Source organism: Onychomys torridus, chromosome 2, assembly GCF_903995425.1.
Source record: "Onychomys torridus chromosome 2, mOncTor1.1, whole genome shotgun sequence".
Lineage (NCBI taxonomy): Eukaryota > Metazoa > Chordata > Mammalia > Rodentia > Cricetidae > Onychomys > Onychomys torridus.
The window spans coordinates 64,006,541-64,029,988 of NC_050444.1; the positions used below are offsets into that span (position 1 = coordinate 64,006,541).

The 23,448-nt window shown below is 42.5% G+C and overlaps 1 protein-coding gene across 1 annotated transcript in view; it reads left to right on the forward strand.

The window, feature by feature from the left end:
• The window catches only part of LOC118577872 (phospholipid-transporting ATPase FetA-like), an 80,731-nt gene that overhangs the window by 11,865 nt on the left and 45,418 nt on the right, over nt 1-23,448 (forward strand). The window contains exons 3-9 of the mRNA XM_036178540.1: nt 4,933-4,988; nt 7,311-7,424; nt 8,422-8,520; nt 9,949-10,010; nt 13,304-13,376; nt 13,735-13,805; nt 22,875-22,957. Of these exons, the coding sequence (XP_036034433.1) occupies nt 4,933-4,988; nt 7,311-7,424; nt 8,422-8,520; nt 9,949-10,010; nt 13,304-13,376; nt 13,735-13,805; nt 22,875-22,957 (558 nt within the window). The remainder of the gene's footprint in view (nt 1-4,932; nt 4,989-7,310; nt 7,425-8,421; nt 8,521-9,948; nt 10,011-13,303; nt 13,377-13,734; nt 13,806-22,874; nt 22,958-23,448) is intronic.

The window sequence follows — 23,448 nt, forward strand, 5'->3', positions numbered from 1 at the left end:
GATTTTGTGGGTTTTGTCTTTCAGTTTGTTTATATGGTGGATTACATTTATCGATTTACCTATGTTGGACCATCCCTGCATCTCTGGGATGAAGCCTACTTGATCATGGTGGATGATCTTTTTGATGTGTTCTTGGATTCAGTTTGTAAGCATTTTTGCATGTATGTTCATGAGGGAATTTTGGTCTGCAATTCACTCTGTTGGGTCTTTATGTGGTTTGGGTATCAGGGTAACTATGGCATCATAAAAATTAATTGGGCAATGTTACTTCTGTTTCTATTTTGTAGAATAATTTGAGGAATATTGATTGACCTCAACTCTTCTTTGAAAGTTTAGTAGAATTCTGCACTAAACCCATTTGACCCTAGGCTTTTTTCAGTTGGGAAACTTTTAATGACTACTTGTATTTCACTAAGGCTTATAGGTCTGTTCAAATTGCTTATCTGATCTTGATTCAACTTTGGTGATATGTATCAAGAAAATTATGCATTTCTTTTATATTTTCTGATTTGGTGGAGTACAAGTTTTTAAAGTGTGCCTTTATAATTCTCTGGATTACCTCAGTGTTGGTTGTTATGCCCCCCTATTCTTTCTAATTTTGTTATTTGATATTCTCTCTCCACCTTTTAGTTAATTTGGATAAAGGTTTGTTAATCTTATTGATTTTCTCATAAAACCAACTCTTTGTTTCATTGATTCTTTGTATTGTCCTTTTGTTTGTAGTTTATTGATTTCAGCCCTGAGTTTTATGTTTGTCCCATTTATTTGTACAGCAGAACTTCTTCATTAGAACATTTCCTAGGCTCTTCTTACCTAAGCTGATTTCCAATCTTTTCTAATCTAATCTGCCACACATAGGCCACATCCTGTCATTCTTGTTACATGTAGGAATAACCAAATGGTAGCAATCTTTGAATTAACAATAGGGAACACTTAGTTTTTTTTAGTTTTTTCTTATATTATTTACAAGTTCTAGAGGAGTTTGAATTAATCTTTATTTGCTTTTAGGAGGAGAGGGGGTTCGGGATAGGTTTCCAGACTGGGCTCAAACTTGAATCCTTGCCTCAACCTGCCAAGTTGGGATTATAGGCATGCACCTGGCCCCAAAGGGGTACTTGAGAAAGCCTGTCAAACTTTTGCTAAGTTAAAAAAGAGTAAAATAAAATCTAATAAGAGGTAGGAAATTCAGCAAAAATGTTAGAACTTCATCAAATGTAAAATGATACTAAAAATAAATGGAATGGCTATGCTGGTAGGTGGGATATGGTTGAAGGGATAAATGACAGTATAATGGGAAAGGTGGACTTTATACACCAAATAAACTATGGACATAGCCATGAGTACATAATCTTAGCAGTACTGCCTGGTGCTCTGCCTCTGTCGGGTAGCTGTTAGAACCTGTAAGAGGGTTCTAACATGAAGGACTCAGGCCATGACTGAAGGAGCTCTGAACCCTGGATATGACTGCATTATCTGGTTCATACATGTTCTACCACCTCGGAAAACCTAGACTACAGTGGTTAGCAAAGCTCTTGCAAATAAGCCACTAACCAGTCAAAACAAGATGTGAGAAAACATCCTTTCAGTCCCATTCCTGTGAGTCTGCAGCTTCTCCATCTTTATTCAGCTTGTAAAATCATTAATTATGGTCATCACAAAATGAATTTAATAAATACCTGACTCCCCTAGAACAAACTATAATCTATATAGCTGGCTATAAACCCAGCCTTGTTCATGCATCTTTGGTAAGATCACACACACACACACACACACACACACACACACACACACACACACACACTTACTTCTGGGTTAGGGGCATGGAAAATATATAGTTTAAGATTAAAGTTATACATTAGCTTAGGTTGAAAAGCTAATTGCATTGGAAATCCAAGGCAAGGTGAGGTTTGTTATGTTTTTCTCTTAAAGGAGGTTAAACTTAAGCTGAATACACAGTAGGAAAGCAGATTGAATACATAGTCCTAAATAATCTAAAGATGTATTATTAACTTGATTACAAGGTCTAGAAAAAGTTTCCTCTACACACATATACACACAGTATAGATAGACAGACAGACAGACAGACAGACAGATAATTGTACCCATTTTCCCTCCAGTAATACGTGTGCATCCTTCGTCTATTCTTTACACCCCCAAACCCTCATGCTCACGTGTATCTCTGCACTTGGATATTTGTTCTTCTCACTAGGGTTAGGAGTCTGAAGGTGGCCAGGGAGGACACTTGCTTCATCTGACAACACTAAGACATAAAGAGGCCTCCTTACCCCTGCCCCAGTTCAAATGCTGTTGAGTCAAGGAAGAATTAAGACTGAAGGAATGCTTCCTTAGGACATAAGTCCCTAGTGGGGAGATAGCAATAGCTGTGTTCTATATCTATACATGCCCTTCACATACATGGGTTCCAAATCCATAGGTTCAACCATGACTGAAAATATTTGAAACAAAAATTGCATCTGTACTAAATATTTATGGAATTTTTTCTTGTCATGATTCCTTAAATACTATAGTTTAATGGGTATTTAAATGGCATTTAAATTCATTTGAGTATTATGTTTAATTTAGAGAAGATGTGAAATTTGAAGGAGGGTTACATGGATTACATGAAAACACTACATTATGTTCTCTAAGAATTTCATGAATTCGGTATCCATGGAGACCTGAAGCCAAACCCCACAGATGCAGAGGGACAGCTGTGTGTGTGTGTGTGTGTGTGTGTGTGTGTGTGTGTGTGTGTGTGTGTGTGTTTGTGTGTGTGTGTGTCTATATTATATATATAATGTGTGTGTGGGTGTATATATATATATATATATACTCATCTTAACAGATTCACCATTTATTATAGTTTGTAACACATCCAGTTTTCATATGATGATTTTGCCAGGTGCTGTAGTTAGCAGACTCACTCTTACACAAAGTCCTTTAAAGCCTGGGACTCTGTCTGACTCAGCTTTCCCCACCCCACCCCATCCCTCACCCCTGCTGGAGCAGTCTAGCTTCTGCACAATGGAGTCATTTATTTAAATTGACTGGACAATTGTGTTGGAAAGAACTTCTGTTTTTCTTCTTCTTTCATACTACAGTCAACACAGAAGACTTCTGTGATGCTAAATGATGTGGGGCTTTCACCTCAGCAGCAAGGAGGCCATGGCAGAGCAGCAGACACCAGCTCAGAGTCTGCTAGTGCATTTAGTTCTTAGTAATGGGCCCCACAACTGAAGGCTCAGCTTGGCTGTCCCCACTTAAAGGCAACCATGAGTCCAGGCCGCTGGGACTCCTGATGATTTATGGATTGTTTTTGTTTGTTTGTTTTTGTTTTTTTAATGAGCACCACCCCCAACACACACAGATTTGATTACTTAGTTAGAACATCAAGACTCATGGAAACATCATGCTTACATTTAATGCTTAATATAAAGAATATTTTAGAGTATACAAATAAGAGCCAAATGAAGACATATATGTGTATATGCACACACACACATACATGCACCACCTCACCACTACCTGGCTTCATATATATATATATAAAAAGATAAAGATCTAGAAGGACCATGGATGAGGAACACCAGCCCGAGGAGTTGAGGTTTACCACCTTCCTAGCCCATGGATGAGCTCTTGTTCACCTCTCTTCTGGCCTCTACAGCTTCCACAAGCTCTCAGTCCAGTTCCATGGGCTATTGTGGAAACTTACTACATGCGCATGATTACTAATAGACTGCATGGAGAACTTCTCAGCCTCTCTGTGCAGGATTCCTGCTCCAGTATCTGGGGAAAGACTACTCCAGAGTAAAGAAGGTCTTATTACTTACCACCAGATAAGAGAGTCAGGGAGTTTCTTTACGGACCACACTAAGGTCAGAGGCAGGAGGTGGTTAGAGTTTCATGGCCTGTATTAGAGAGGAGAAATGCTAATACTGTGGCCTGTCTCAGGGAAGGAGTTAGGAGCCAAGAGCCATGGTAAAAACCCAGACCCAGACACGTCACAGTCTTACAACAACTATAGGTGAAAAGCCTCAGTTACCCTAAGACAAGGTGTGGAACTGACCAGGTTCCCACCGTCAGCAGTAATGTTTGTGGAACCTGGTCTGAGCAGCACTTTTGAAGTATTAATGTACGGATCCCTCTAGAGGTGCTTGCTTGGTTGCCTCTAGAAAGCTACTTTTCTTGCTATCTTTTTTTTTTTTTGAGTTGGAATTTCATGTAGCCCACAGATTCATCATGTAGCTGAGCATGACTGTGAACTTCCAATCCCTCTGTCTCCACTTCCTGAGTGTGTGTGCCACGTGCCCAGTTTATGTGTTGCTAGGGACTGAATTCAGTGCCTCATGCATGCTAGGCAAATAACTGAGCTCTAGCCCTAGCTCTCTGGGGGAGAGGGACATCTTGAATTGGGGCCTTAGTACATAACTCAGGCTTGCCTCCAACCCAATATCCTCCTGCCTCAGCTAAGATTATCAGCATGCACTACCACCTCACCACTGCCTGTTAATTACATCCGTTTTTTGTTTGTTTGTTTGTTTGTTTGTTTGTTTTTGGTTGTTGTTGTTGTTTACTTTTTCATTTGTTTTGAAACAGGGTCTCATGTAACCCAGGGTAGTTTTGAACTCAACATGTAGGTAAAGATGACCTTGAATAGAATTCTGATCCTTTTGCCTCCATTTCTCAACTGCTAGAATTCAGGCTTACACCATCCCTGGTTGATGCAGAAATGGGGCTCAATCATAGAGCTTCTTTCTTGCCTGTTGGGCAAATACTCTACTAACTGAGCTGCATCCCCAGCCCCCAAAGTTGTCTTAAAACAGATTTCCCCCGGCAAGAAGATGTGAGGAGCTGGGAAGTCTCCACCAGCCAGCAACCTCTCAGGCTGACCTAGAGGGCACGTGTCTCATCATTTCTCTCCTTTCCTTCCAGAAGAAAGAATTTTGCAGGCCAACAATAGAGAATTCAACTCTCTTTTTGACTACCCGGTAAGTGTCCTGCCTGCCACTGACTGTTTCAGAAGTGGTTAGTGTTCTGAACATTCTTTTGAGAATGCCAGCTTACTCCCCTCTGTAATACAAGGTGCAATGAAAGCCCAGAAGGCAAAATTAACCCAGTCCTTCACTCAGGAGAATATGTCTGAGTGTCTGTGTAACGCCCAGAAAAGAAGTCTTGTGGCTTTTGTACAAACACTCCCACGGTTCTCCTGCGCCGTCACTTACACGGCGATGACAGCACACGCAGCCGCCTCCGTTTCCCTGATAGTAGTGCTGTTTCCCATTTCACTGATGAACCCTAACCTCGCAGCCGGCCCCTGTGGGTGGACATTTACAATGTCTCCAGTATTTTCCTATGGTCAGTGGTGCCAAGTGAACTTCATTATGTGTGTCAGTGGGCACGTCTGTGTGTGTAAATATTACGAGCTTTCTGGAAGGGAATTGCCAAGAGCCATTTACTAGGCCTAAAGGGACACACATTTAAAAAACAAAACCTGTGTCACATTTTTCCAGCTTGCCTTCTGAAAAGATTATATCCATATATAGCCCATAAATAGAAATCCTCTCATTTCATATTTCTGCCAAACCAATTTTGATTTTTGGTTTTTTTTTTTTTTTCTGAGGTAGGAGTCTCTCTGTAGCCCAAGCTGGCTTCTGATTGGCTAGCTTTCTAGCACACCCTGGGACTGCACCCTTGCAGTTTCTAGGTTAAGCTACTTACTGTCAGTTCCTTCCATCTCTGCCAGCTCTTAGATGAAAAACAACATTTCTTACCCATACTTTCCAATTTTTCAGTGAAATTAATCATCTTTTTTGTTCATTAGCCTTTTGTATTTTTAAAACTACCTATTAATGATTTGACCAATTTTCTGTTTGATTTTTCATTTTTCACTTATTTATTTATGAAGTAATTCATAACATAGCAAATATTTTATAAAATCATGCTTCAGCTCCCATTTTGTTCACATCTGCTCCCTTATAGGTTAGTTTCTCATATACTCATTGGTGCCTTCATACAGAAAGGAAATATGTGCTGGGCGGTGGTGGCGCACGCCTTTAATCCCAGCACTCGGGAGGCAGAGCCTAGGCGGATCTCTGTGAGTTTGAGGCCAGCCTGGTCTACAGAGCTAGTTCAGGACAGGCACCAAAACTACACAGAGAAACCCTTTCTCAAAAAACAAAAAGACAAAAACGAAAGAAAGAAAGAAAGGAAGGAAGGAAGGAAGGAAGGAAGGAAGGAAGGAAGGAAGGAAGAAAGAAAGAAAGAAAGAAAGAAAGAAAGAAAGAAAAGAAAGAAAGAAAGAAAAGAAAAAGAAAGAAAGAAAGAAAGAAAGAAAGAAAGAAAGGAAATATGAGCATATATTCTTTTTTTCTATATTTTTATACTATCTGGATCTTAATATTTTTCAGAGTCCTAATTTCAAAATAGCTTTCTGTTTTTTCTTTTTTCAGTTATTTAGGATTTCCTCTTCAGATCTAGCTTTAGATGACCCTTTGGGTAATCTCCAGCCCTAGTCACACACGGTGCGTGCCTCCCTCGGTTTGACTTCTGAAAGATGGTCTTGTTACATAACCCAGGCTGGCCTTGAACTCAAAATCCTTCTCTCTCAGACCCCCCAAGTGCTAGAATTACAGGCATGTAACACCACTTCAAAGAGTGTCTTACATGTTATTTCCTACATCTATAGCCACACACACACACACACACACACACACACACACACACACACACACACACAATCATGCGTACATATAACTCTAAGTATATGAAGTCTACATAACCATATGTATTTGTGGTTCCTGCAGGATATTAATTTATGACTTCTGAGTTAGAGGTTCTGGATAATAACCATGTTACATTGTGGCAGTGGGAGCAGACTTTCCCTTTCTCTATGAAACAAAGAAACAGAGAAACAAAGCAGTGAAATACAGGAAAACTAGCTTTGGATATCATACAGACCTAAATGTGATTATAGCTGTGCCCCTTACTCACCTTGAAGCATAATACAGTTGTTTAATGTCTCTGATCTTTAGTTCATTCATCTAGAAAATGGATGTGGTAACATTCACCTTATATGATGGATATGAGATTTCAATACAGTTATATAAATAGTCTCATTCTCTATTACTGTGACCCTGTCTCATTCACCTCTGTATCCATAGCTCCTGCCACAGGTTTAATATGTAGCTACATTCAATAATTATATCCTGAATATTGAGGGAACAAACAGACCAACCAGTTTTGCACTAGCTTCTTGGTTCTTCTACTTGTGTTTGCTTTTTGTTGTTATTGTTTTTGTATTTTACCTATAGGACAATACCATCAAGACCTCAAAATATAATTTGTTTAACTTCCTGCCCATGAACCTGTTTGAACAGTTCCAGAGACTTGCAAATGCTTATTTCCTTATTTTGCTGTTCTTACAGGTATGGCCTGCTAAGGCATTTTCCAGTGTTTTCTTATCTCTCTGGGGTCAGGTCTTGTGATCAGTACCTAGACTGGAAGATATTCTCTCAATTTGACATTGACAGATGGGTAGCTGGGGCCTTTGACCAGTTCCCCAGCACAGCAGAAGTCAGGGTTAATCCATGTGAAGCAAGCCTCTGTCTGAAGGAGACAAATAAAGGAGTCCCATGGAGCGGGAGCTCCTTCATTGTGACTGTACAGCCACAGTCCAGCTTGACCATAAGAAAGCAGATTCTTCACTCAGCTCTAACCACAATCCTGTTCCTCTTCTCATGCCAACCTCTGTGATAGGAGTTTCACATACCAAGGGAAAAGAATGGCATAGAATATGAGAGCCAGCACAGTGGAAGGGATCCATGTAGGGTAGCCTCACATTGAGAGAAGAGGACAGATGTCTCACCCTCCCTTGTACTGAAAACGTGGGAGAATACATGGTCTTCCCATGCCTACTGTTTTCAAATCATTTTAGTTTTATGTATGTGTGCCTACATGCACGTTTATGTGCCATATGCATGCCTGGTACACACAGAAGAGGACATCAGAACCCCTAGAATTGGAATTAAAGATGGTTGGTGCTGGGAATTGAACCTGGATCCTCTGGAAGAGCATCAGTGTTTTTGACCATGGAGCCATCTCTCTATCCTTGCCATGTGAACTGTAAACACTCTACCTTCCAACTCCTTTCATTATTGGAGAAGGGATGACTCTTTCCCATTAGGACTAAGGCAGAGGCATTCATACCATGTAAGTGGTAGCATACAGCCTTTCCTTCGTCTTTTGGAAATGTTTACTTGAATTTAGCAATGTAGGGAGGTTATATAGTGAAGAGAAACTATAACCTTTGGGTTATAGTAATAAACCCAGAGAGGTAAAAATGATGCTGAGGGCGAGAAATTTGGGGAAGTGTGTTATTCTTTGGGATTCCTGACCTAAGATCTCTCTTTTTCCTTCTCAAAGTTGATTCCTCAGATCTCTTCCCTGGCATGGTACACAACTGTGATACCCCTGATCGTGGTGCTATCCATCACAGGCGTGAAAGATGCCATCGATGATGTGGTGAAGTAGCTTCCGGGGCTTCCCACACTGTACCTAGTAATTGGGCTGTGGGCAGGAAGACTTCCAGAGCTACCTTGTGCCCAGAAATGTTAAGGAGAGAGATGTTTCTCATACCTGTTCCCTTATCTATCCCGGAGGTTATATCATGTCCACATGACACTGCCTGGTCCCTGCTTGGCCAGAAAGGGGCTTTTTCCTGCTCTACCACCCTGGCCTTCCTCCAGACTTCCTTCCCTCTCCCCATAACCCAGCCCCGACCCCTTAGCTTTGTCTGGCTTTGCTGGCACCTTTCTTTATCTGGCTCTCCTCCCACTTCACACCCCTTTCCCCTTCCCTCTGTCCCCTGTTCCTTCCTTTTCCTCTTCCTTCTTCCTTCTCTCCCTCCACATTCTCCTCTCCAGTGTTCTTCATTTCCCTTTCCAAATGCTACTTCTGTGTAGCATGCACAGCTAGGAGCCCTGTGACATCATCAAAGACCCACTCTTTTCCTGGCCTTGGGAAGAGAAACTGGCCTGTCACAGCCAGTGCTAATTGGAAGGGGTCAGCCTGGATCTGAAACCTGCAGGTGGGGTTTGGGAAGCCGGCCTTGCAGTGTCTTCAAAGAGGCCTGATTTTGTCAAGACACGTTATGGACCAGAGTTTAAGAATATGACATTTCCTACTTTTTTTTTTAAACTCTGTAAAATATATGTGTAGCACATGTAGTGGTTTAAATTTCAGTCACAAACTGAGCTGTATAAACCCATTTTAGCTCAGAACCACATACATTCCCTGGTACCGTCTCCTTCTAGTGAGAACTGAAAACTCAACTTGCCATCGTAAGGCAACCCAGCCACCTCTGGTTCAGAACTTAGTCTTTTTTGAATAAATGTTGGGAGAACCTTGAAGCATGGAGAACTGAGTATTCTGCCTGCCCTGCCCCTTCCCAGTCCTGGAAGAACCCCACTTGAAGGGGATGGTTCTTGTGAATCCTGTCACTGGGGCATGTGCTGTATGTGTTCTCTTGCTACCTCTGAATACCGGCCCTTTACTCTGCACATCTGCTGAAATGCTCCTGTGTGTCCCGGGTTCTTTGTACAGAAAGAACTCCCCAGTGCTGTCTGGACTGCACCCTGTCCTCGGAGCTTTTGACCGAGCCATTTCTCTTCAAGCTCCTAGGCTTTAGGGGGTGTGTGTGTGTGTGTGTGTGTGTATGTGGTGTGTGTGTATCACAAAGGTTGTGTCTCTTTTCCCTGAATTCTTTTTATATCTTCCTTCCAAGCCTCCATTGAACATTGGCCTCTTAGCCCGGTTTCAATGGGGGGAGGCTTTGGGATATGGAAGAGGGGGATGACAAACACAAACTGTAGTGGGTACTATTTTAACTTTTCAATTGTACGTGCAGTCTTCCATGTGTCTATTTCCTGAACGATTTCTGTGTGATTTTAGAAAAGACACCAAAGTGACAAGCAAGTCAACAACCGCTCTGTTTTGGTGCTGGTGAATGGCAGGTATGTTCTCTTAGGAAAGCCAGTTTAGTAGGAACAGTCCTAACATTGGATGAGGTCAGGACTTTAAAAAGGTAATTCAGGACAGTGAAAAGAGCCTCATGTTAAACTTAAAAAGAATCTGTTTCTGTTTAATTGAAATATTTCTTTTTGGGGTGCTGGGGGATCAAATCCAAGGCCTCGTGTATGCTAAGAAAATGTTCTAAGAATTTGCCTGTAGATGTGCTCTAGCATGCCCTGAACTTGTTGTATTAACTAAGATCTCTCTAGACTTCTTTCCTATAAAATGGAAATAATATTCTCTGTCTTAGACTATGCCTGAGAAAATAAAAATGAAATAATATATCCAAGCAATTGGTGCATTATAGCATGAAATTAATAGCCAGTGACTATGGTCAGAGTGGTTAGCCTCTAGACTTTGGCCTTTAGGACATGAAGGATCCCGACGCAGTTCACTGGCTAGTCTACTGTAGCCTTTTGTCCAGTGTGGCGCTTGACGGCCAAGGAGAGCGCTTGGGCTGACTGTGGCTGTGCTATGGCAGACATGTTCCTACACAAGGCAGAATGTGGAAGCTAATGGAGTCACATCTGACAGAGCGATTACGGGACACTTTCCAGGGGAGGTTCAAAGAGTGGGCAGGATTGCGGAAGTGGGAATTGTGTGGAAGAAGAGTGATCAGTGTGAGCGGAAACAGGATGAGGGGGAATGCAGATGGACAGAGTGAAGATTTCAGCCCAGCCTCTGTCACAGTGGCCTTGCCGACACTGAACACCTGCTGTTTGTATCAGATCATCCAGTTAGCCACGCTCTGGGGCATCACACCCCTCTGTTTATTGTGTTGCTGACTCTTAACCAGCGTGGACTGCTTCCTCAAGTGTTAAATGGCCGAACGTTCTGGAGATACCAAATTGGTGGTTTACTATTGAAAGGGAAAGGATAGCAGTTTAAAAGACAAAACTGGGTGCAGGAAACTGACCAAATGAATTTAGTCAGATGAACTCCCTCGGATAGCTCAAGTACTTAGGCTGTACAAGATTTTTGGAGAGGAATTTGTCACCGAGCAAGTTTAAGGGTTATCCAGAGGCCCTGGTTAAACTTTGTGAGCAGTCATTGTTGACTTAGTTTAATACATATAGGGAAGCTCATCACAAAATGACTGCTGTCTAGAAGCAACTGGAAAGAAAGCTAGAAGAGTGAGTCTGTGGCCAGGGCTCCAGAGACAACCTTCGTCAGCGAGCTCCGACTTTCCTTTTGTTGGTTTGGGGACTTTTTTGTTTTTGTTTTTCAGACAAGGTTTCACTTTCTAGTCAGACTGTTCTAGAATTTACTCGGTAACCCAAACTAGGCTCCAATCCATGGCAATCCTCCTGCCTCAGCCACCACACCCTGCTCTTTCACCACCACCCAACAACCCCCAGCCCTCCAGCTCAAGTTGCATGAACTGGCTTAACAGTGAGTAGCTTGTTATTTAGGCTGCCTTTACACTAATGGTGTCATCCTTTGAAGATCTTGGCTTTAGGAGAAGCTCTGAGTTCAGTCCATGGCCTCTCAAGATCCCAAGTCTGTTCTTGCCACAATAGAGGGAGGATCTGAAGCTCAGAGGAAGGGTTATCGAAATGGACAACCCCTCGCCTGTCTAGAGTGAGCGGCGTCAGAGCGTGCTTACTGTTCTGGCTTCACCCTTTTGTTCCCTGGCACTTTCACTTCAAGGGCCATCTTGCTTCGGAAAGAGTGTTGGCTTTGTCTCATCAGTGTTTCTAAGTGTTGGCAGTGTGAAAAGGATGTTTACCAACTCTGGGAGGTACCACTCAGCCCAGGGGGCCTTCCTTCCTCTCTGCCTAATCTGGCCTCCATTTTTATTATACTATCCAGGAATACATTTGTAATAGTTTGACAGTTCCTTATACAGTAAAATAACAGCTTTTCGGGTCTCCAGGAGAAGGTAGAATCTTATAACCCTTCTTTTTCTTCATTTCTCTTTGGTGAAAATCCTGCCCAAAGAACCCTTGAAAGTAAATGTCAAACCAAGATAAATTTTTAAAAAATTTCAGATGTCTTTTCCACAGCTTATTTCTACTCTTCAGTTCTACCAAAAAAATCCCTAAAACAAAGAGTAAATTTATAGTAAATGATTTTTAAATAAAATAAACATGGCATTTTCTGGAAAGAAGTGGTCTTTCCAGAAAAAGTTCTGGACAAAGTTATGTCTTCATGTATCTGGTAAAGTACTGTATGTGACAGCCTGCATTGAAAAATGAAATGGAGAATGGGTGTGCCCTCTTCCCCTGCTCTTTGGGTACTTGGCATTATAGAATTGTTCAAAGAGGCTGGCCATGTTTCCAAATGCATGCGTGCATGTGAGCGTGTATGCATATATCTATGTCCGTTATCAGAGAGGAAGTGCCTTATGAGTACTGTTGGAAAACTGGAATACAAAAGAGGGGGAGAAGGCAAGAGAGCTAGTATTGTTGAATCTGCTCATACTGCCAGGCTCCCTTTTATAGTAAATGAGGATTTGAAGGGTCAAAGGTAACCTAATGAGAGAACAAAATAAAATTAGTAAAGCCACATGATGGAATACATTTTAGCAGTTTAATAAAAGGATGGACCACATCTATAGCTGTCCTCTGAGTTATGTTATTAAATGAAAAATGAAGAAAGTAAGGTATCTGCTGTTTAACTTTATTTTTTGAGACAAGGTCTCACCATGTAAACCCTGGCTGGCCTGGAACTCACCCAACTTCTCCTGCCTCTGCCTCACAGATACTGGGATTAAAAACCTTACTGTGTAGTTTTGAAGTATATGTGTTATAGAAGCTTCTATGAGTTGATATTTTCTAGGAAAGGTTTTTGTTGTTGTTTTGTTTTCGTTTGTTTGTTTTTTGTTTTTCTTTTTTTTTGGGGGGGGGGGTCGAGACAGGGTTTCTCTGTGTAGCTTTGTAGCCTGTCCTGGAACTCACTCTGTAGACCAGGCTGACCTCGAACTCACAGAGATCCGCCTGCCTCTGCCTCCCAAGTGTTGGGATTAAAGATGTGCGCCACCACTGCCTGGCTTCTAGGAAAGTTTTTAAAATATAATGGCTGCCTTTGAAGAGGAAAGCTAATTGCTGGGGAAAGAGATGTGTCAAAAGAAACGGAGCTTGCTCTTGACTGCCCAAACCAATGTGGCCCTCCTGAGATGTGTCTTCATTCATTTTGGCCTTTCCTGTTTCTTTTTGCTTTGTTTTGTCGAGTTATCAAAACAGAATGTTGGGGAAACTCTCGGAGCAGAAATTCAAGGCCCATTTTCTTACAGGGTTAAGGAAGACAAATGGATGAATGTCCAAGTGGGAGATATAATAAAACTAGAAAATGATCACCCTGTTACAGTGAGTATCTCCTCTGGCCGCGACTTTCCCTTTCTCTCCTTGAGTTGAGGTCGGGAGCCCTGTAGCATGTGTGCCCCCACCCCTCTTGACAGCCTTCAGCGGCCTCACTTCACCCTGGTGTTGCTGGCTCCTCTGGCAAGCTTGTTCTTGTCCATCTCCTGTCTGTCACAGCTTCAGGTCAAATGAAACAACTTTGAGAGACGTGCATGGTAGTAGTGATGGGTCACAGATAATGAGAATAACCAAGAGTCTGCAAAGTTCTTAGAGTGGGCATCTATTCCTGAGAGGCTGCTTTCCATCACACTGCAATGCTAGGGGCCAGCCTTCTGTTCCTCTTCTCTGGCTTTTCTGATTACAGGCAGATGTACTGTTACTCTCTAGCAGTGAGCCGTGCGGTCTGACATACATTGAAACAGCAGACCTGGATGGGTAAGTGTTTTCTCCTGATATTGCATCAAGAAAATCTAGCCACTTGGAGGGCAAGCATGATGCAGCGAACTAATTTTATATTTAGGTGATAGTAGTGGTTTATGTGCCAGAAAACTAAAGATATCCAAGTGAGAAAAGACAATAAGCCACAGCCTTGGAACCCTCGGGTCTAAGTCTGAGCTTGGGCAGCAATAATGAGCACCCATCAGGTACAGGATTGGAAAAATAAACCCCAAATTCTCCATCTCTAAACCGGGGTCAGTCTGCCCTCCCTGTCTGTGAGTTCCATGCTTTGTCTTTAAGAATTGCAGACTGAAAATATTTGAAAAAAGGTTCTTCTGTACTGAATATGCACAGATTCTTTTCTCATCAGTATTCTCTAAAAATAAGATAGAACAGGTATTTACACATACTACATTGTATGAAGAGAGTGTCTACTGGTTATATGCAAATGCTAGACCATTTTATTAAAGATGGCTGAGCAAATGATGGATTAGGGTGTTCATGTGAGGTCCTAGAGCCAATTGCCTGAAGTCAGTGAGGGACGCCGATATTCTGTGATATTGACTAGCATGAAAGAGTCATAGGACTGCAAAATTTCAGAATGGAGTTACAACGTTTCTAGGAGGCAATTTAAACAAAGAAGTAACTGTGTCCTAAAAAGAATTTAAAGTGGATCTTTATTTACTCAAAGTAAGCTAAGTAAGGTCTTACTTGGGAAGATAGAGGCCATTTCAGAGACTTATCTCATAGAGTTTTGTGTCAGCCTACATTCCTCTTTGTGCCTGTGATAACCATTCTTGGTTGTCAACTTGACAACATCTGGAATGAACTGAAACCCAAGCAACTGGGTACACCTGTGAGGAAGAGGGATTTTTCTTAATTAAATCATTTGAGGAAGGAAAGTCGACCTTTAATCTGAGCCACAGCTGGTGGCCCCCTGTATAAAGGACATGGAAGAAGGCCCCCTTTGCCTGCTTGCCGTCACTCCCAATTTTCTGTGATTGGAGCCTGCTTCTTTGGGATTCCAGTGTATACTGAAGATAAGCTGACACAGCCAGTTTTTGGACTGAACAGCTACTCCATTCTGGACTTTTACTTGGGAAGACAGCCAGTGTTGGATTAGCTGGACCACAGCCTATAAACCACTCTAAGAAATCCCCTTTTTGTATATACATAGATTCATTCTGTCAGTTCTGTTCCTCTAGAGAACCCTGAATAATACAGATATTGGTACCACAAATGGTTCTAGAGCAGTGGTTTTCAACCTTCCTAATACTGTAACTCTTTAATACAGTTCTTCATGTTGTGGTGACCTCCAACCATAAAATTATTTTCATTGCTACTTTATGACACAAATATCTGTGTTTTCCAATGGTCTTAGGTGACCTCTGTGAAAGGGTCATTGGACCCTAAAGGGGTCACAACTCATAACTTAGAACCTCTCTTTTAGAGCAAAAGAAGTATAAGGATGCATTTTTTTAAGTTTCTGGAATAGGCTTTCCAACTTGTTGACACCTACAGTTACTAAAGACTCACCTGGTAGTATTGGAGCATGTTGAAAGCCTGTGGTTAGAAATATTTGAAAGGTTTGCTGCATGGAATAAAGAATTTAGTGATTCTATACATAAAACTTTTGACAATTTGTGAGAAAATAAGGAAAATGATGCTACTGGTTGTATCTAGCATTTCTGGATAAATTGACAACAGAAAGAATAAATTTATGGATAAAATTAACCAACTTCTAGTACCTCAAGATACAGTGGGAAAGGGAAAGAATGACCCTTTAAAACAATTGACTGGCTCCAGATGTGCATAAACAGTCTAAAGGCTCCTCAGCGTGCCCTGGAAGAGAACCTTCTCTCTAGTAGCCAGAGACCTCAAGTTGCAGAAAATAAGACCTAAGCCCCCATTATTAGATTGGCTGAATTACAGCAAAAATGTAAATCCTAACTTCAGAGGTGCCAGTGATTAAAATGAGGGGACTTATTGGTAAGTTGGGACCCTTCAACTTGGGATGAGATGTGTGGGAGAACCCTACTGAGGCTGTAGACTTTTAACTCTCAGATTCTGAAGGGTTTTTCTCACCCAAGGAAGTAGTCCTTCCTCCCTTAGCAGAGGATGCATCCCAACCCCCACCTTCTGAGGAAATTAATACTGTGTTGTCTGCCAAACCTGACGTAACCTTTCCTGAAGGAGACTCCAGGCAAGATAATACCAACGTCCTCGGGCTCTCCAATAGTCTCTAGACCTATAAACAGACTTAATTTCTAGTAGAAATCTGGGGGAAATGTGTGAGAATGGATTTTTAAGGGTATGGGATAACAGTGGAAAGAATATAAAGCTAGATCAGGGTGAGTTTATTGATATGGACCCTCTGATTGGAGAGTCTAGGTTTAATATGGAAGCTTGTACAATTAAAAAAATTAAGGTATCAAAAGTTTTTTGAATGGTTGGCTGAAGCATTTATCAAAAGATGACCTACTGAAAAGGAGTTTGAGATGCCTGATATCCCTTGGCTTAGTGTTGATGAAAGGATTTTAAGGCTCAGGGAGATCCAATGCTAGAGTAGGTATGCTGTATAAAACCTAATCCTCTACAATGGGAAGGCCCAGAAGACACTAATCCTATAAGACACTACGTAAAAAACACAGCTCTCAACTTAAAGGAGTAAGATATTATCCTGGAGCCATTTTGAGTGACTATGGCTCAGAAACACAGATTAGGTTACCCCAAATTCCATATCCCCAGGTGGAAGTAGTTTCACAAGGTTTTTATAGTTTTACAAAATAAAGAAATCCATAAATTAAAGCAACTTTAAATATATTGGTGGAGCAGGGCATGGTGGCACAAGCCTTTAATAGCACTTGGGATGCAGAGGCAGGTAGATCTCTGTGAATTTGAGGCCAACCTGGTCTACATAGTGAGTTCCAGGACTTCCAGGGCTATGTAGAGAGACCTTGTCTCAAAAAAGTAAAATAAAGGGTTGGGATTTAGCTCAGTGGTAGAGCACTTGCCTAGCAAGCACAAGGCCCTGGGTTCGATCCTCAGCTCAAAAAAAAAAAAGTAAAATAAAATACATTGGGGGTATACCACCGAGGCAGGTACAATGAGATGGGGGAGCTGTTCTATAGACCCAAGATGCTCTCTGATGGCATTCTTAACTCTTGGATTGGCAGAAGCCAGTGTTCTGCTAAGTTAATAGCTTCTAAGAGGTTTTTAATTATTTTCACAAGTATTAGTCAATACAGAGTGGGGTAAGACATGATTGTTCTAGAAGCTAAAAGTAGCCCAAGATAAAATACAAAATTCCAATCTCCCAACAGTACTGAAATTCCACCAGTCTCTGCAGACAGACTCCTTCCAGGAATTTTTGTCCACAGTCAGACACAGCTACCATTCAGGAGTTTTCATTCACAACACGGAACGGTGAAAGTGGCAGCAGCACATTTGAAGAGCTTTCCCCATGCCAGCCTTAGGGTGGAGATGCTGCTGCTCGGTTGGACGAATTAAATGCAAAGGGTTTAATCAGGTCCCAGGGTAGCAGGGGCCAGGTGGCAGCCCTGAATCACCAAGGGCAAGGTGAGCATAGTTACTGGAATGGGCAAGAGAAGCAAAGCAATCAGTGTCCACAGTAGCCTGACCCATCATGGGCAACACAGGCAAAGTGATTTTTATGGCGGCATGACTCAGATGGACTCATGGCACTAGATGGTCATAGCAAATCCAGGTATGGAATAGATATGAAGCCGACTGCGTTTTTATTTGATCTGTACGAGCAGAAAATTCTTTAACAAATGAAAAATGGATTTCATTAGATTGTGGCAAGAGAAAAATCTCAGCCAATCTCCAGACTTGAGCCAGTTTGCAGACCCAGAACCCCTTGAATGAAAGAGGGTTTTCCTGAGGAAGGACCTTGACAAAATACCTAAGAGCTTTTCTGTTAGCTTTTCTTTGATCCGTCTGCAGAGGGACAGACAGTATTTACAATAGTTACTATACACTGGGGAAAGGAAACTGTCAGGCTTCCGGGGTCTGTTGATACTGGTTCTGAATTGACACTGATTCCGGGAGACCCCAGGAAACATTGTAGCCCTACAGTTAATGTAGGGGCTTATGGATGTCAGGTGATTAACTTATAGTGGGTCCCAGTCCCAGAATGTATATATTTAGAAGTTGGCAGAATTCCCACATTGGTCCTGTGACCTGTGGAGTGAGGGCTATTATGGTTGGAAAGACTAAATGGAAGCCTTTAAAGCTGCCTCCACCAGGGAAAATAGTGAATCAAAACCAGTATTACATCCCTGGAAGAACTATAAAAATTAGTGTGGGGTGGTGGTTCCTACCACAATGCTCCTATCTAGCCAGTGCAGGAGGCAGATGGATCATGGAGAATGATAGGTGACTGTCAAAACTCAATCAAGCAGTGACTCCAGTTGTAGCTGCTGTACCAGATGTGGTGTCCTTACTTGAGCAGATCAACACATCTCCTGGTACATGGTATGCAGCTATTGATCTAGAAAATGCCTTTTTCTTGGTACCTGTCCATAAAGTCCACAAGAAGCCATTTGCTTTCAGATGGCAAGGCCCGCAGTATACCTTTAGCATTTTACTTCAAGGATATATTAACTGTCCAGCCCCGTGTCATAACTTAGTTAGAGGGATCTTGATTATCTGCCTCTTCCACAAAATATCACACTGGTTCACTGTATTGACAACACTATGCTGTGTGGACCAAGTGGGCAGGAGGTAGCAACCACTTCGGATTTGTAACATGTATGCACATCAGAGGATGGGGAAACATCAACCAAAATTCAAGGGCCTTCTGCCTCGGGGAAATTCTTAGGAGTCCTGGTGTGGGCATGCAGGGATTCCTTCTAAGGTGAAGGATAAGTTATTGCACCTGGCCTCTCCCACCACCAAGAAAGCAGCCCAGTGTCTAGTGGGCCTGCTTGGATTCTGGAGATAGCACATCCCTCACTGGGGTGTGTCACTCTGGCCCACATACCAAGTGAGTTGGAAAGCTGCTAGTTTGTGTGGGCCTAGAAGAGGAGAAGGCTCTTCAACAAGTCCCGGCTGTTGTGCAGGCTGCTCTACCACTTGGACCATATGATCCAGCAGACCGTGTGGTATTTGAGGTGTCAGTAGCAGATAGGGATGCTGCTTGGCAGCCCCCTGTGGGTGAATCACAGAAAAGACTTTCAGGATTTTCCTCCTCAGAAAATTATTCTCCCTTTGAGAGAGAGAAAGCTCTTGGCCTGTTATTGGCCCTTTGTGGAATCAGAACATTTGACAATGGACCACCAAGTTACCATGCAACCTGAGCTTCCCCTCATGAGCCAGATGTTATCTGACCCACCAAGTCATAAAATAGGATGTGCACAGCAGCAATCCATTATGAAATGGGAATGGTATATATGTGATTGTGCACAAACAGCAATCCATTATGAAATGGGAATGGTATATATGTGATTGTGCACAGCAGCAATCCATTATGAAATGGGAATGGTATATATGTGATTGTGCACAAGCAGGTCCTGGAAGCACAAGCAAGTTACATGGAGACGTTGCCCAAAAGCCTGTGGTTTCTACTCCTGTTGTGGTGCCTTCTGCTCCCAGGCTCATGGGGTGTGTCCTATGATAGGTTGATGGAGAAAGAGAAGACTAGGCCTGGTTTACTGATGGTTCTGCATGCTATGCATGCACCACTCAGAAGTGGGCGGCTGCAGCATTACAGCCCCTTCCTGGGACAACCTTGAAAGATGCTGGCCAAGGGAAATCCTCACAGTGGGCAGAACTATCTGAATGTTGCAAGTTTCTTCCCAACATGACCGCAGTAATAGCCTTTTTTTTGTTTTGTTTTCCAAGACAGGGTTTCTCTGTGTAGTTTTGGTGCCTGTCCTGGATCTTGCTCTGTAGACCAGGCTGGCCTTGAACTCACAGAGATCTGCCTGGCTCTGCCTCCCGAGTGCTGGGATTAAAGACATGTGCCACTGCTACCCGACTGGACGACCTTCTGAAGAGCAGTTACAGTGCCAATTAGGTGGCAGCAGCCTGGAGGCCTGGGGCAGGCTCTCTGGAAGGTGGTATATGCTTTGAGTCAGTGTCAGTATATGTTAAGAGTCCTTCCCTAGCCAGAATTTATGGGTTCAGGAATCAGTGGGTAAAAATTGGAATAGTACCACTCACTATCACCCCCAGTGACCCACTAGGAACGTTTTGGCTTCTTGTTTCCATGAGCTTCCGTTATGCTGGCCTAGAGGTTTTGGTTCCAGTGGGGACACTCCTGCCAGGAAATACAACAACCATTCCATTGAATTGGAAGCTCAGACATTCCCCTGGTCACTTTGAGCTTCTGATGCCCTTACGCCAACAGGATAAGATAAAGGAACAATTGTCTCACTTATCCAGAGGGCCTGCTCCAGCTGGGGGCACCACAGCCTTTGATTCATAATTCATGTGCTTCCATTTGTTTGGCTATTTGTCCCTGTGCTTTTCCAATCTTGGTCTCAACAAATGGGCCCTGGACCTGTCCTTAGTGCATGAGCTGGCTGTTTGGAACCTTGGGCTTACACAGGGACACTTTGCTCAGCCTGGAAGGAGGGAACTGGAGCTGCCTGTACTGAATCCACCAGGTTTAAATGAATCCCTAGGGGAGTCTTGGCCCTGGAGGAGATGGGAATAGAGGGGAAGGGCTGGGGGGAAGGTGGGGGCAGGGACGGGATGGGGGAGGACAGGGGAACCCATGGCTGATATGTAAAATTAAAACACAAATATAATAAATTAAAAAATAATAATTGCTGTATATACCCTTTAAAAAAATGATAAAGGAACAGTGTTAGGAGAGGTGATTGATCCAGATCACCATGGGGAAATTGGATTACTTCTCCACATGGAGGTAAGGAAGATTGTCTAGAGTGCAGGAGATCCTTCAGGGCATCTCTTGGTGCTACCATGGCCTGGGATTAAAGTCAATGGGAATCTACAGCAGCCTAATCCAGGCAAGATGACAAAGGGTACAGACCCTTCAGAAAAAGAGCCAAGACCTGGTGAGGTCTTGCTGAGGATGGAGGAAATACAGAATGGACAGTAGAGGAAGGTAGCTCTAAATACCAGCTAAGGCCTTGTGACCAGTTACAGAAACTAGGATTATAATCGACATGAGTTAAGAATGTGTTTGTGCAGATATTTGTGTTTTCTTTCCTCAGTTTCTGTGTCATGTAACATCAATTGAGAGAATATCAGTGATTATCATATTTAAGTTATGAGATACTAAAAGAATACTCCTCAAGGGACATACCACCTATTCTAAAATTTATAATGCATTTACACTTGCATATGGAAGAGTTATATCATGTTAGGTGTGACTGTGAGCTGGTTAAACATATAATGCATTTGCAGTTGTGGGTGAGATAGTTATATCATGTTAGGTATGACTGTGAGCTGGTTAAACATATAATGCATTTGCAGTTGTGGGTGAGATAGTTATATCATGTTAGGTATGACTGTGAGCTGGTTAAACATATAATGCATTTGCAGTTGTGGGTGAGATAGTTATATCATGTTAGGTGTGACTGTGAGCTGGTTAAACATATAATGTATTTGCAGTTGTGGGTGAGATAGTTATATCATGTTAGGTGTGACTGTGAGCTGGTTAAACATATAATGTATTTGCAGTTGTGGGTGAGATAGTTATATCATGTTAGGTGTGACTATGAGCTGGTTAATGTTTTCATTTGTAAATTAAATGTGACATAAGGGATATAATTGTGTGACAAATCTGACAAGGGGTGGATGGACTTGTAATGACTATTCTTGGCTGTCAACTTGATTACATCTAGAATTAACTATAACCCCAGTAGCTGTGAGGATACACCTGTGAGGGATTTTCTTAACTAAATTATTTGAAGTATGAAGACCCACTCTAATCCAGACCTTTTGAGGTGGGAGGGTTGATCTTTAATCTGAGCCACACCAGGTGGCAGCCGTATAAAGGACATGGAAGAAGGAATATTCCTCCTTTGCCTGCTTGCCCTCACTCTCTATTCTCTGGGATTAGAACCCACTTATTTGGGATTCCAGGGTACACTGAAGACCACACAGCCAGCCTCATGGGCTTGATCCGTGGACTTTCTGTTGGGAAACAGTCATTGTTGGACTAGCTGGACTACAGTGTGTCGGCCACTCTAATAAATCTACTTCATATAAATGTGCGTGTGTGTGTATGTGCGCGCGCGTGTGTGTGTGTGTGTGTGTGTGTGTGTGTGCGCGTGTGTGTGTGTGTGTGTGTGTGTGTGTCTGTCTGTGTGTGTGCGTGTGTGTGTGTGCGCGTGTGTGCGTGTGTGTGTGTATGTGTGTGTGCATGTGTGTGTGCGTGAGTGTGTGTGTGTGTATGTCTGTGTGTATGTATGTGTGTGCGTGTGTGTGCGTGTGTGTGTGCGCGCGCACGCGTGTGTGTATGTATGTGTGTGTGCGCGCGTGTGTGTGTGCGTGAGTGTGTGTGTGTGTGTATGTGTGTGTGTGTGTGTGTGATTTTTCTCTCAGTTCTGTTCCTCTAAAGAGCCCTGACTAATACCTCATCCAAAAGCTTCTTGAAATCTATAGTTGTTACTATCTCTGTGTGTTCTTGTATCTAAAAATGGTTAATTGTGATCTTTCCATGGACCTTGTAAATATTTATGAACTCAGAACTATATTTCCTCAGAGGCATGAGCAGCTTCTCACCAGAACCTGCTTCATGATCCTGAAGGAAGCAGATGCACACCACCTCCAGGTTTCCCTCTAACGTTCCTGTAGCCACTTCTCCTTGTTGGCTAGCGTTGAGGTGGTGTGTTGTTGCAGGGTATGAGAGGGAGGGTGACAAGGAGTGTGGTTCCTTGCAGTTATCTCTCTGCTGCACTGTCCATGAGAACAAGAAGTAACTAGTGTGAGGTACTCAACTCTAACCCTTAGCCCACGTTCTGCTGGCAACATTGATTTTCTAAAACCTAATGAGAAGCACAGGCTGGTCCTGTGCTCTGGTTGTGTTTCTGTCCCATGCATTTGATGAACCTGTGACCTTTACTCTAGGGAAACCAACCTGAAAGTGAAGCAGGCCGTCCCGGTTACCAGTGAAATGGAGGATAACCTGGAGCTGCTGTCTGCCTTCCATGGTGAGCTGGGAAGTAGGCTGCCCACTCTCTTTTATCAGCAGAGGATTAGCTGAATAAAGTGTGGCACATCCATACAGGAATTCTTTACAGTTCATTTTAAACAATGTGAAGTTGATGATTCTTGACATGGAAAACCAGAAACAATATAATAGGGAAAATTGTAGATTACAAAAGTCAGCATATGCATGTAACATGAACATGTTTGGGGGAAGTGTTTGCATTTGTGCATAGGATAAAAAGCTTCTAGTATGTAATCAAAGGCTAACAACACTTTTCTCTAGACAATAAGTAGATGACAATGTTTCTCAAAAGCCTTTAATTCCAGAACTCTCTGAGCTTGATTGGGGCCAGCCTGGTCTACATAGTGAGTTTCAGGCTAACCAGGGATAGTAAGGCCCTGTCTCAAAAAAAATTCATGGTCATTTTAGCATGTTATAAATATTTACCAAGGAGATTCAGCAAGATGGCTCAGAGACTATTCCGAGCCTGAG